Consider the following 15,646-nt stretch of genomic DNA (forward strand, 5'->3'; position numbering starts at 1 on the left):
TTTTACTTTTTAAAGCTGTTTTTTTTAAGTGTTTTGTGTAAGTGATGTTATCTAATATTACTGTTCGGAGCACTGTTCTCAACACTCTGCCATTTGAAGTTTTCAATGAACTTTGTGAAATATTAAATGTTGAAGGACCATGTAATTGGAAAGCTCTTGTTGAAATTCTGCAACACTCTCAGCATTTTTTCAGGTCTGTTAACTTAAGTTGATATTTCTGACACTGCATAAATCACTAAGATCTAATCCCCAATATTTATGCAAATACCTAATCAATCAACATAAACAAACTTAATTTTGTGTCATAGTTTGGTACACAGTTGAATATCAACATGATGTTATTTTAGTGCTTGAATTGTCTTTCTGAACATAACAATAATGAACATTCATTGTGTTGATCCAAGTGATAATAAATGAATGTATAAATACTAGATAGGCCTATATATTTTACTGATAATACTAGCAGGTATTTTGCGCCACCAATTTTGGTTTACTACAAAAATATGGTATAAATTTCCTGAAAATTAAACAAATATCCTACGATTTTTGGCTATTTTTTTGTATGCAAAGTACGACATATGGGTATAATTAATGGTGTTTGTTTTTTTCTTTAATTGATTTTTAGACTATATTTCAGGTATAAATAAAATTGGTTTTGGGTATCGGTTGGCAAAAATGTGAAATGCCGTTTATACTGGTTATTGTATGTGAATCCAATTTTATTTTGAATTTAAGGATTCAATATTCTATTTTAAACTTTCAATATGTTTTTCCCATGCCTAATAAGATGTTTTTTGCTTAAACAATATTTCACAATCTATGTAATAGTGAGTCTTATAAAAAAAAGTGTGCCACTTATTTTACCTCACATTTGCAAATAAATATATATAATGCTGTATTGTAACTCTTGATATTGGGTCAGGATGGTCAAGTGACGTTTTAATTTATATATTTTATTTATAAACAAATAATTAATCATTTTCATGGAAATACAACAGTTTAGAGATACTGGTATGCATTTTGTTAATCTAAAAAATATTTGTAGTGTCAATGACTACCAAGTTTTATGCAAATCTTCATTGGACTCAAAATTTATTTTGAGGAAAATTTTAGAAAGACAAGTTACAATTGATTTTCTGCTTTTGCATTTGGATAGGCTTCCATGTCAATGTGCATCAACCGCTTTTTCAAAAAGCCTTGGTTTGTTTTTGTGTCGTTCTTACTTCTAAACTACAACTAAACATATAACTTAAAATACAAGTTGAATTTTGTTTGAAAAAAATTGTTTGATAAATATTTTACTGATCAAATGAAGGATGGTCCATAGAGTATTTTTTTGTATTTCAGCAAACTTCTTTAATCTCAATTGCCAACATCCCGAATATCAACAGAAAGTAAGTGACTTTTTAATTGGATATGTTAAATACAAAGCTGTTTAGTGGACATGCACAAACATTTGGCAACTTCAAGAAGCCAAAGCTATATAAAATGTCCTGTCTGGGTTCTGCAATTCTTACAATGTCTTTCCAGCTTTTTATCAGTCTTTAATGACTTTGTTCTCAAATTTAACTGTTAAAATTAACGTATTATTATGCTTGTCTTGTGTAATTTTATTGACTCCTCCTTATGTGATGTTTTGTTTTAAGTTGCCAGTAATTAAGGTTTTGGAACAACCACAAGATCAAGAACTTCAAAAAGATATTGGATTGCTGAAATTTCGAATTGAAACTAATCTTTCAGATGTATGTTATCAATGGTATCACAACAACAGAGCTTTATCTAACGCAAATGAAGGAGTGTTATTTATTGAGGATTTAAGCTCCAAAAGTATTGGACACTACTACTGTGTTGCTAGTTCAAAATCCTTAGGAAATCGTCCAGGTGGTTCTGTCAGATCAAGAACAGTCTTTGTGAATATACGTGAGTTAGCAGATCTAATGTTTGTTTTAGTTTAGGCATTTTTATATTTCTTTCAGGGCAGTGATTCTCACTAGAGATAGACTGATAATATTGATGGATATTTGGCTCCCACCGATATATCGGTATCGGTAAATTTAAGTCGATACTTTGGCTGATATTTTAGTATGAAATATGATATAATTTTTCCTATACAGCAAACAATTTACCCATTTTTGATGAAAAAAATTTGGGTTTTCGTATCATGCCAAGTAAATATGCAAAATAATAGTTTAATACTTAATAAAGGTATAAACTAAAATGTTATTTAGATTTTTATGTCAATTAATTCTAGTTTTGAACTATTCCAATTTATATAAAAAAAAAATTGGTACCGGTATCAGGTATCGGCTCACAAAATTGTAAACAAACTGGTATCGGTTATCAGTCCAAAAAAAGTGATATTGCTTGATCTCTAGTTGTCACACTAGGGTGCAAACCCCTAGCGTTATATAAAGCTTAGCCAACCCTCTAGGGTTCTTTGTAGTTTACAGGGGTGTGCTAATAGCTTGTATAACTGTTTGAGTACTGATTTATTAATTGCTTTTTAAAATATAAAATTTTTAAATGTAAGCTTTAAGTGTCCAGAGCATTTTGAAAGCCCTGGATTTCTGGCAGGGTGTCAAAACGCTCTGCAAGTTGACCAAGTTACATGCGCAGTTAGTGGGCAAATTTCACTTGTGAGAAAACTATAATAAAGACACACGGTAGTTGAAAGGTTTGGGTTTTAGGTTTTAAATAATTTGCGAAACTTGTGGAAGTGTCAATTCGCACCTACACTGCAGATCTATAAACCGAAGGGATGAACTCGCAACATATTGCCTGCCAATATGCAAATCATTCGGCATATAACCTTTTACAAACTGGATGGCTAGCCATTTCCCATATATATGTTTTCAGGTACTTTAAGTTATATGTAAATGTATTTTTACTCTTCATCTAGTAAGTAGCTTTTTTGGGTTTTTTTCAACTTTGTATATCTTATTGCAGTTGACCGTTTTTTTTTTAAATAGATCATTATTGATTCATAACAATAAATAGTCAGTTAAAATGTAATACTGGCGGTTTTAGGTTTGGCTTTGACAGTTTAAAAACAGGTTGACAAACCTAAAGTAAGTCTATAGGCCCGTAAGTATTTTGTGTTTGGGGTTAAACTTTTTCTGGTAAAATCAGGACCAACCAATCAACTTTGTCTAAGTATATTTTTAATTTGTATATCCCTGTTAGGTGGTCAGTGGTCACAAGTAAAACGGTTGTCTAGCACTGTATGAGAAGTTATGCATGTAGTGCTGGTCATTAGACTTACACCTGGCAATGAACTTACAAAAGTGCATTTTTAGAAAGACCTTGATCTTTTCTCAATTTTATGTTTAATTTATTATTCATATTTAATTTGTTTTAATATATTTTTTTGTTAGCCACCTTTGTTTACTAGGCAGCCCACTCTTTAAATTAACAATTATTTGTAGATTGTCCAATTTCACAACATGTATCAGAGTATAATGCATCAGATAAAGTTGCACTTCTTATTGGTAATGACCAATACCAGCATAACAAACAACTGCCTGCGGTGTCCAGGGACATTCGAGTACTCACTAAAATTTTTCGTGTAAGTAACAGAATTTGCTATATCAACTTATTTTAGTATTGTGTTCCTTTAAGGCACACCGTTTTGCTTAACATTTTTAACAACATGTGCAAGAAAATTAAATGCTTTTTTTTTTAAATTCAATCTCCAATCTTGAGGCATAAACATGACCACTATTTTGTAAGGATTAATAAATATATACATTACTTTATGTACCCTATGTTTACCTCACCTATGTTCCAAATAAGTGCCCTTAGTTTTAACCAACCTATGTCAGACAAAATAATGCACAAATGAGTTTGATTTGGGCTACAAATGTTAAAAACTGCCCAAATGACTTTTATTAGAGCTGCGTATAACAAAAAGTGTCCAGATTAGTTTAGACAAGCTAAATACAACCAAAATTGTTCCCAAATTAGTTTCAATCATGCTCCGTGCTCAACTAGTTTATCTGCCAAAAAACAGCTTGGACCTCTTTAAAGTAACACCACATAACTTTCAAACCAATTTTTTTGTTATATGTAAGGCCTAAAGTTTCATGACTCCTAAAGTTAGGACATAACTTTAAATTGCTATGTACGTCCATGATACTTTGTCTTAAATTTATAAGCCACATCTTCCCTGTTTGTAAGTTACCACAAATTCAGGCTGCCTGTTGATTCTGCATAACACTTTTTTATTATTTTGCCTATGAGCGGTTTACCTTGGTGGAATTTGCACAGACTATTTTCTAATCGTTTCTTAACATACCTGAAATACTTTTTCCCTAAAATGTAAAGAGTACTTTTGCTTTTTGGTTAACTGTTATTAAAAATTGTTATGCTAATATTTGAATGGTATCAGTTTCAGCAACTTTACAGTGAAATGGTACAACAAAGTATGTTACAGTAATTAAAAGGCTTCAAGTGGTTTATTACAGTTTGTTTAAGCACACAAATTGAGATGGAGTCTGTTTAACACAACTTGATTTGGAAAACATTTCACCCAGATGATTTGTGATGTACAGTTGTACACCCTTTTCTGTCTCAAAATTGCAACTGCACAATCGTATGTCTTATGTCAGGCAATAAATCAACTTTGTTCAGAACTTAGTCATTCTCCGACTCCACAACCATGCAGTAGGCGGGGAGATTCAATTTTTTTTATACTGAGTTTCATTACATTTTTAACCTGCACTACCAAGTATTTAGTCTTGTATGTAACATGTCTAATCATTACTTTACCTTTTAATTAGGATAGTTATGTTTAAGTAATACTTTTTTAATTTAAGGAGAACTTGCACTACAAAACATTGTCATTTCAAAATTTGAGCTTTTCTGATATGCACCGGGTGTTGTCATTATTTATTGATCTTTGCTTGAAAGGCTGCTACTGTAAGTATACAAGTTCATAGATTTAAATTTGTTATTACACCGTTAATATGCCAATATTTTAAATGATTTGTTTCAATATGTAATTAGAAGTGATAATTATCAATCCGCTAATTCAATCCTAAATTTATCTGGTGCAGTGTTTTCTTTATGCAATTACTTTTATATGTTGTTTAACCCTTATTTATTTTAACATTAATTTTTTATAGTTGAAATTTAAAAAGTGGGCAACTAGCACACATAACTTAAATATGTATTAGGTGACTTGGATTTAGTACTTTAAATGTGAACCAGGCTAATATGATAAAATTTTTTTTATATTTATGCATTAAATTTTTCATAACCTAATATTTTTTTTCTAATATTTTTATGAGTTTGTCATGTGCCATTTTGATTAATATTTTAGAATTGTTAGGCTCTATTTCTCATGAAAGAAAATGCAAATACATTGGGCTTGGCAATAAGACAACTGTGGAGATAGTTGCTTTTGTCACAATATGGCCATTAGTCATAATAGCAAGTTCATAAGCTGATGGTGTGGTGTGGTAATAAAGACCCTTTTCAACTATTATCTTCGAATTTTAAATGTTATTGATAACATTTATTTTAAATATTACAAAATTTAATGAAATGCCATAGCCAAGGTCCTTACTTGGTTACCTCCCTACAGTCTAGTTTTTTTTGTCTGACCTAGCTTGCATGAAAATCCTTAATTAATCAACAGATTCAGTTGGTCTATTAAAGGCTAGTGGTATTGTTGTTTTTTAATAGCTTATTTCTAAACCAACAAGCCATTTAAAAGTAATTTATTAAAGCACGTTGATTGTTTATACATGTTTATTTGGTGAGAGTAGACCAGTGGTCTTCTACTTGCATTCGCAAACCCATGATGTACCATGAAAGTAATTTTAAGGGTCCACACACATCTTTTCAATACACCAATTACATTAGAGAAAAAACATGTTTCTCTTAAAGTTTTAATAATATAATGAATATTTATTACAAACCGCAAGTAGTTTGGACCATTGAGTTGTTAATAGTAATTGTTACTTCAAGACAAATTTAGGTTCCATATGTACACTCTTGACTCTTGCTTAAATATTTTTTGACGTAACCACGCTTGGTTGTTAGGTGTGTTCTACTTTGGTGGCCATGGATATGAGAATGATGGTGTTTGTTACCTTGTTCCAACTGATGCCCCAAACCATTACAGAGCAGATGATTGCTTGCAAGCCCAGCTTCAACTGGAAGATATACAGAGAAGATGTGAACCAAGCATGATGCTTATTCTCTTGGATATATGCAGAAAACGGTACTTAATGTTGTTTTCATCATTGCTTTCTATGTGATTTTAAGCCTAGATTATGTGTTTTTATAGTTAAGCTGTGTAAAATATATTCCATCGTCTTATTTACCGTAGTAAAGAGTTGAATTAATTTGTATTACATTTTAAAGATAAACATTTTATGTTTTTTCACAAATATTTATTACTTAAGGGTCATTATGTTTTACCAAATACTATTTTTGTAACTCTTTTTTATAGGGCTCAATCTAAATTTGTATTGCCTTAACTTTTTAAAATATAGTAAATTATTTCATTGATTTTGTTGTAGAAACCCAAAAGACACCCATCGAAATTTTTCATCTACAACTAGATTCATGGATAATGTGGTATTTGCCTATGCAACGTAGGTTTTTTTCAATTAGATATATTTAACGTATTGTCAATTTTTGCACAATTTTACACAAATTAAAGTTTGCTATTGCTTGATTTAAAACAAAGCAAGCTACTCCTAAATTATTTCTATTACTTAAAAGGTAAAATATTTTCCATTACCTAAAATAAACTATTTTAGTTGTAATATAAAAAAAGAATTTGTCAAGATTTCAGTTACATGGTGTTTAAAACTTTATTTGTTAGTGGTAACAGTCAGGTCATTCTAAACACTATTAAATTAAGTGGCATTTATTTACATACTGTGTATTTTCCTAAAAAAGGTCCTAAATAATAATGGACCACTCAATATTATTAAAATCAACAAAAATTCTTAATGTAATAATAAACAATGTTTGTTATTAACTTTTAGAACAGAAAATAGAGAAGCCTTTGAGGAAAATGGGGAAACTTATGGAATTTTTGTTGATTCGCTACGAAAACACCTCACAAAGCCTGTACGGGTTAACCACATGTTATCACCTGTACAAGACGACGTGAGCCGAAGTGTGGTTCAGGTATGTTAGTAAAAAATGTGAAATCTTTACTAAATTAAAATATAAATACTCATTCAAGTTTAGGTTGTTATCAGGCCTAAAGCCAACATATGCAGGTTTTAAACATGGAAATATGTTTTGTTTTTATTATAAAATCTATACATAAATGAGAAGGTTTGTCATTCAGTCATTTCGCTTCTGGCGCACTTCACTAGACTTCTCACCTTGGGACTAGTGGTGTAAATCGTTGCTGACCAAAAGGAGCGATGACGTCAAACTGTGTGCTCGCTTTTCCACAGGCGCGCGCTACTTCTCGAAAAAGCTCTTGACGTAACCGCGCAAAACTTTTTCAAACAATTTTAGCGCAATTACCTGTGTGACACATCGCCTTGGTCAAAATTAAAGAAATATTGTTGCTAGTTTAAGACTTTGTCTAACGGATTATTGTGTATTTAAACACGCAAAATTTAGGCGGAGTTCTTAAAGTATCGCGTGAGCGGTTTTACCATTAGGCAATTTTTATTTTTAAACTGGTTGCGTTTTTTCTCACATTATACGCAGTTTCTGCGGATCGTAATTATAAAATTTAAGTCATGGCTTTTGTAACAACATATTCAATTACAGTGGTGGTTTTTCCAGAAAAAGTATATTTTTGCCACGATTTAATGATGCGTTTTAGCCTGATAACATGCGGCTTCAACGAACTTACTCTTTACTGGTAATATGTTAATTTTTTGTTTCCTGAACATGTATAGCCAATAGCCATGTGAAGTAATGTAAGGGCGATATACGCTGGAGGCTTTTTGCGTTATCGGTATCACATCAGTCGAATCAAGAGTCTCGGAAAAATATTTCATATTATCACACTCAAACATAAGTTGGCTACACCTGTTTTATTTAGTCGTTCCATTTCAAATAAGCACACAGAATTGCAAATTGGTTTCATGTTAAATTAGCAAATTTGTTTTTAATCATCAGCTGTGACATGCGTCTTCAGTAAACTTACACAAAGACACAAGGCCACTGATTGATGGCTATAACTAAAATTAGAACGTGCGCATTTGCGTCTCCCATGTTTATAAAGGCATAAATGCAGGCTGCTCATTTAGTCGATCAAATTCGGGCACAACACGCTACATTGCTTTCTAGTTTGTATGTTAATTTTTATTGTATACTGTTTTAGCAAAATGCAAAAAATTGTGGGAGTTTTAATTTACGAAGACGAAGAATCAGATTTTTTTACGTCATGCAGATAAATACGATAATTTATAACACTCCCTTAATTTAATGCCGCTTTCCTCTAATTGTTGAAAAGCATTTAGTTCGCCGATTTCTGACAAAATTAACGGCAAACAGAATAGGGACGGCCAGCGCCTTAGCTGTTTGGCAATGTAGTCTAGACGCCTTTCGATCTTTGCGAAATGCATAAAAGCACATGCACATTTTTTTTAAATTTCTATTTTACGAACTTGTAGCGCCACGTGGTGCAACATTTAGTCATAAGTAAAAATGTTCGGCCATTTTATAAAATCTTTTTGCATTATTTGCCCAGTTAACAAAAATCGTACGCCATCTGTAACATTACTTTTAGTTACATGGTAATTAAGTTTGACACATTCATTTTTTTAAATCATGGACTAGCAAATTTAGACAGAAATTTTAGAACATAATATGCGATTGTTATGGAGAGCTCACGGCATGATGGATTGTTCATTTTGTTTACCCACGGTACTTTCATATAGATTTCGCAAATCACCGTGCTTATTGGAGGTGTATTTAATTTACATCGCCGCCACAACTACATTAGTTATTTACCAACCAGTTAAAATTAAACTCGTAATACTGTGTGCCATGTTCAATTTCATTAAACTATTAAACAATTGTTAACTATTGATACTATGTGTTTTCCCGAAAAAAAAAGTTTATTTTTGTAATTAACTTTCACCAGTTATTATTTGTTTTAGTTTATGGAGGTAAAATCGCTACTTTCTACTAACCGATGTCTCACTGATAGACTAGAAAGAGGGGAAGGATATGCTGAAAAGTATTATAAATGGCAACTGATTCATGGTGAGATATGCTCTCTGTAGTGTTACCTTCTAAAATTTAAACAATTACCTGAAGCACAAACTTTTTTGCAAATAGACCAAAGTTCGGGCTTTTAATCCTAAAAACCCGTATATTGTTTGTCAATTTAATATTTTGAAGGGTCACGTCATACATGCAGGTAAATCGAAAGGGCATGTCACTAAATAAAGTTTAAGAACCCCTGTCTTAAGGCCTACAACAACAAACTTGTTATATAATGATCCAGTGTGAAACCTAAATTGATTTTTTTAATTACTGCATGTTAGTTTTTTGAACAAAAACTAAAGAAGGCTGTTTTTCTACGGAAACATATCGATTTCTGTTAAGTTTAAGGTTTAATTCGTTACTTGTTTTTGCTAAACAGTCTAATTATCTGCGGGAGATTCCGTATATAAAAGTGTTTTAGCTTTAATACCCTAAAATATGTAGATATCCCCAATCTGCCAGTTTTGATAGAATGTGTGGATATCGGAGTAAGCTTTGAGGTTTGTTTTCAATCAATTCTGTCCAATTGTATTCAAGTATCGTCTGCGATATGCAAAGGCGATTGGGAAGTATCAATATTGATCGACAAACTGAAGGTAATGGAACGGTCTTTTTTGTTTTGACTTGCGCAAATGTGTGTTAATTTACGATTTATTAAGTTAATATAAATGTGCAAAAGGAGTATTTTGGATCTGAAAATCTACAATATGCGCATACCAAGTAATTTAATGAATTTAACCATTTTTAATGAATTTAACCACCATTAGTCCTCGCCCAAATTGTCTGTGGATTAGTTTGTTAGTGGTGGTTTTTCTAGAGAAAGTATATTTTTGTTACGTTTTAATGATGCGTTTTTGGCCTTATACAATATTTGCATACCCGGTAATTTAAATAATTTTGCCACTAGTCCTCGGTCCTCGCCCGAATTGTCTTCTCACTCCAAAGTTTAACTAAACCAACCAAAGCAAAAATAGCCTTTGATTTTACCCAGATACATGCTATTTTTACAAAAGTAAGTAAGATTTTTGTGATTTAGGCACAAGGTGTCGCTGTTTACAACGATAGTGGATTTATACCTGACAAAGATATTAAAGCCAACAGCATCCAGATATCTGGACTTCAAAACCTTCAGGTAAATATTGCCTCTGTTGCCTTTTTGAAGTGAGCCTTAGCCATGTGTTGTACCTTAAGTTAGTTGCCATTCAAATTTTGAAACTTTGCTGTATTTTTTTCAGTCTACGGTTCTAAATATTTCGTTTCTTCTTCACCAATGCGCAGCTGGGGACCGTGTTTTCAGAAAAATCTACAACTACCCTCTTGAACTTGCTTTCCTGCAAGCGTGGAAACTACAGCGAAAGCGCGTGTTTTTATAACCTCGTATTGTATGGACCGAAAATTTATTTTCGGGACATATCTTGTTCCTGTAGAATTTTAATGTATTCTATTTTATGGTGCACTTAGGCAAAGTACGACCTATGTTCTTGTCGCAACCAATCGACTTTTCAGTCATAGCATGAGCGATTTTTAAAAACGAATGATGTTTTTAAATTTAACTCTTTTCCCATACAGCGTTTTTTTCTCCATTTATGACGCCTAAATTGAGACAAAAACCTACATGTTGTTGGCAGTGGCTGATCCCATCGAAATCGTATTTTTTGACGATTTGTAAACACAGATATTTCTCGCATTCGTTTTTATTATATTTTCACTACGTTTTTACTATTTATCTGTCTTAAGTAATTATTTTAGCCCCGAGGCTTTCTGTGGCATGCCGCGCCGCGTCACTCGTAAACACTTTAAAGTGCAATTTCTGTTAAATTTGACTATATATACCGTTATTTTGAGCAATATGCAAATCATCATAAAAAGTTTTGCCATATACTAAATAAACACAATTACTTGATAAGACTGTGTTTAGCATATTTGCGCATGAAGTAAATAAAGGAAAGCGATGGTTTTAGGATTGATTGTTTTATGAAGTGACGTTATCACGTAACTTTATGACGTGATACATACGACTTTATAATGCTATGTCATTTTAAATAATACTTCAGATCTATTGTTGTCCCAATCATTTTTTGATATCATCAGCTATTGCAGGGGTGTCAAACATGCGGCCCGCGAGACTTAATCAATGCAAAACATTGTTTTGGAAAGAGCTCTAATTGTTTTTCATGTTTTGCGCAAATCAAGCTTTCCCTTTTAGGAGGTTTTTGCTATAAAAACCCCGTGAATTTGCACATTCTTGACACTGTTGTCGTGCGTTTTGTCAATTATCAGTAAAAATACCCCTATTCGTTTTTATCCTGATTTTGAGTTTTTTTCTTAAATTAATTATACTTGTGAGGCAATCTCATTTTTCCGTATTTCAACCAGCTTGTCAAAACAAGGCTATTTACATATTTTTACGACAAACAATCGTAAGTTCATTTCAGTTTCTCTTTATGGCACGTCTCGCGAAAGTATATCCTGTTTCTCATGCGCCTCTCAGCAAAAAATAATGCCCATTCTGATTTAACATGCTAAGCAAAATATTTCGTTTTTGTGGGTTTTGTTTCGCATATAGCTTGAACTTAATAGCCTTATAGCTTGAACTTCATAGCCTTTTCTGATTTTTATGCCCCATACATAGGTTTACTGCACAATATATGAGTGTCGTTTCAGGATATTTTATTACCCCTTATTCCGTAAATCCACATGGACTGTAGCTTTTGAGATAACGGGAATTTTTTTTAGTGCCGAATAGATATATCGAACTAAAAGTAACCTTAAATATCCAATATGCGTATATTTGGGTCGAAAGTACCTGTATATGATTTTTTGGTTGCCTCTCTGGGAACAATCACGCATTTAACTTCGTAGATAACTTCTACATTACATCGAAATCCAATCCACTTTTGTTCGCTTGCTTCAATTGAGTCCATGATGCAATAGTTCGCCCTGCTCTTCACCAACGTCACCACGGTTTTTGGGCATCTATTCAAGTCCCTGTTTCTTAACCTATATGACCGAAAGTTAGGTCGCCGACTAAAGTAGTTCACCTGATTAGTTTTATTCAGATTAATTCTGAGCAAGATTTCAATAGCCTACTTAACAAAATTAGAAAAAGCAATAGGCCTACCAAGAATTAAGAAATCGCTCTGTAGATGCTCGTCATCCATAACAAGCAATCGTCGTGGTGATTCCGGGGTTCCCTAGTCGCTTTCGGTTTAGGTTTTCCTTAATTTCATGCTTTCTATTTATCGTCCAGCAACAAGGATGTTTCAGTGTAGGAGTCTGGAGTTCTGTTAATATAGGCCTACCAGTTTCCTGCCAAAGTAGGCCTGTTGAGGTGTATTGGTGAAAATATGAACATTGATGCCCCGGTATTAACATTTTAACAATATTTTTAACTCAAAGCTGCACTCATATTTAAATGTCCACTTGTGATGTAGCCTACTGATCAAAGTTGTTTTAATTGATTATTTCGTTTCATACCTTACCGCTCGCTATATAGTCCAGTGCATGTCATTTGAAACTTTCTTCAATACTGTTACAAATTTAGTGTTTCCGTTTTTGTCCGGACTTTGATATGATTGATAAGTTTTACCTCTTTCCCATACTGTGTTGGGCCTGTTGATCCCCTTCCCCGGGGATTGTTACTGCAAATTATATTGTATCTGAACCGGAACTTTATGAACCGGTTTTGAAATAGCGATGGTTGAACCGGAGCTGAACCGGAACTTTTAAATTCCTCTGAACCGAAACCGGAACTGAACCGGATTCCGAAAAATCCTTGAACCCGAACCGAACCTGAACCGGAAAAGTCAAACGGTTCGACTCCCTGATTTAATCAGACTCGCGCTTTAGTTTTCATAAAACTTTTTGTAAAGCAAAAGTAAACCTTTTTGTTTTTTACATAAATTTTTTAATATGTTATTGAACATATAATTACACTCGTAGGCAACCTTGGTTTTCGCTACAATTACAATGTCAAAACAATCCTAAACTTTATCTCAGTTGCTTTTAATGTTCAGGCCCGCAAGAAAGTATTGTGCTTCTCATCCAGCCTCAACTTAAAAATAATGGTCCACATCTTGGCTAGATTAAACCGAAAGCTCCTAATAAACGTAGCACCTTGATTTAAATAAATTAGCTTTTTGATATGATAGTAAATTTGTTCATTTAATTCGTAAATAGAGATTTTTGTTAAAAATATTGTAATATGCAATGAGTGGTGTTTGTAGTTTGCACGAAATATTTTAATAGAATATAATTACGTAACAAAGATATGACGTTGATTCGTTGTTTTGGTTTCTTTTGTCCACTCAGTGGCTAGAATTGACTGAGGTTTATGTCGTTTTATCATTTTAATGGTGAATGGTTGGTGGCGATCGACACTTTCTATTGTATTAAAGAAGTTAAATGTTAGTTTCCGTTTAAGGAAGAAAAACACGAAAATATTATTCGATTTATGAAATATTTTACTGATACCTGAGCTTAAGCTGTTCCATCACCATTCTAACCGGAATCGCGGTGTATGTCATTGTAGTTGGTACTATCCCAGCTGTTTTATCCGACATCAAAAATTAAAACTAGGGAGTATGGTATAGTGGTAAAATAATGTTATCTAGAAGATTATTTTATTCTAAAAAAGCACTATTTATTTAAATGAATATTTAGCCTTTTGTGTTTATAAAATTTAAAAACACCAAACAATTTTGTTAAAATATATTTTTAACAAAGTAATTTGGTGGTCTAGAATCCTACCAAAACGAACATTGTTTGGGTTAGGGTGCAGGTTGGCGTTTGGGCTTCGGTAGGTTGAACAATACTATTAAATATTATTACTTGCCCCACCCTCACCCAAATACTAACCGACACCCAAACCCAAATGCTAACTGACACCCTAACCCAAATATTGTGCTTTGCTTTAATACTTTGTAACGCTGTAGTAGGATTTTAAACCAGCGCCAAGTAATTTTCTATTTCAGTTGAAATGCAAGGCTCTGGTCTGCACAAACATTTTTCTTTGGTTCATTAATTAATAACAGCTGTCCAACAAGTCAATCAGTTGCCAAATTTGTCTTGCAAGTAAAATAATACTACAAGGTAAATTAAGCGTTGACAGTACTTTTTTGTTTGTTGGCACTTGGGATTAATGTACATGGTATATGCCTTCTCCACTGTGCAAACCAAAACTGCACACCGATTTTATGTTACACTAGTCTAGTGCAGTGTTTCTCAACCTTTTTTACTTGGGTTGGGCGCACCTAGAGACATATGAAAACCTGGCGGCGCACCTTGCGAGCGAGCGCGAAATTTTTGAGGTGTACCGGCATTTGCTTTAAATTGTTGTCAATTTTCATTATATAGGCTTTATAATTGCAAATCTTTAAAGGATCTCCAGCCTTGAGACCAAAATTGGAACAACATCAACCCTCGGAACAAAATACAGTTAGGAATAAGGCGTAAATAGGACTAATACCTAATAGTCGTAATAATGACGAAATCGGAATTAGACCTAAATGGCAAAAATAAGGCCTATACCACCTTTTATCTAACCCCAAACCCCACCCATAACTATCACTAACTTCCCTGATAATTTCAACCCTAATCCAATTGAAGCCAAAACAGGGGCAAAAAATCAAGTGCCAAAATAGCGGCGCCCAAATGGCGACAACAAACGGCCAATGCCAGACAAGTGGCCCCAAACATCCCATACCGATTCCCTACAGTCTCAGCGTTATTTTGTTTATTTAAGTCTTATTTAGATTAATTTGGGACTTACTTTGACAGGTTTAGGCCTTATCTAGACTATTTTAGATCTTATTCTGTCGTGATTACTGTGAATTTGGCGTTATTATGTCGGTGGTCTTAATACTATGGTAATATAGATTAGTTAATTAAGATAATGCTACTTTGTAGGTCTTATTACGTTTTCTACTAGGAAGTACTGTGAAATCAATGAGCTAAGCTTAATGGGAAAGTAAAATATATACATATATATTTTAAACATATTTATTTTTCTTCGTTTTGCTCGCGGCGCACCTGGTAGCCTTCCACGGCCTTCGCCGCGGCGCACCGGTTGAGAAGCGCTGGTCTAGTGGGTGCACTTTTTACCATTAGTGCACGCTCACCCTATTTTTTTCAGCTGTACATCTGTAAGATCTTGTTGAGATGTGCCATATGATGCCTTTTTATTCAGAGTAGGTTGACTCAGTTGAACCATAATGCTAAAATTGTATGTAAACTGATTGCATTGTTTAACCAGGTGTTTTTCATTTAGTTTTGTTACCAATTAGAATTCCAGAAAGTAGTTTTTAATATGTTTGACAGTTTTGCAGCCTTAATATGTTGTATTTAACCTGAAACCAAATTGATAAAACATTCAAGTTTTATATAAAGGGCAATGTGCCTTGATGTTTGGGAATCACACTATGGTATTTGATTAAAACTTAAAAAACAG

General features: G+C 33.1%; 1 protein-coding gene across 1 annotated transcript; it reads left to right on the forward strand.

Annotated features, from left to right (window-relative positions):
- Positions 1 to 11,634, forward strand: LOC146140687 (mucosa-associated lymphoid tissue lymphoma translocation protein 1-like). Its single transcript, XM_083391496.1, has 13 exons — positions 1 to 193; positions 1,046 to 1,200; positions 1,348 to 1,394; positions 1,647 to 1,920; positions 3,426 to 3,565; positions 4,815 to 4,917; positions 6,046 to 6,226; positions 6,528 to 6,602; positions 7,002 to 7,146; positions 9,090 to 9,195; positions 9,643 to 9,794; positions 10,235 to 10,330; positions 10,434 to 11,634. Exons 1-13 carry the CDS (start codon positions 45 to 47, stop codon positions 10,569 to 10,571), a joined length of 1,761 nt encoding a protein of 586 aa, XP_083247622.1. The 5' UTR covers positions 1 to 44; the 3' UTR covers positions 10,572 to 11,634.
- The last annotated feature ends 4,012 nt before the right edge of the window (positions 11,635 to 15,646 follow it).

This window comes from Ascidiella aspersa, chromosome 6, assembly GCF_963924565.1.
Source record: "Ascidiella aspersa chromosome 6, kaAscAspe10.2, whole genome shotgun sequence".
NCBI lineage: Eukaryota > Metazoa > Chordata > Ascidiacea > Phlebobranchia > Ascidiidae > Ascidiella > Ascidiella aspersa.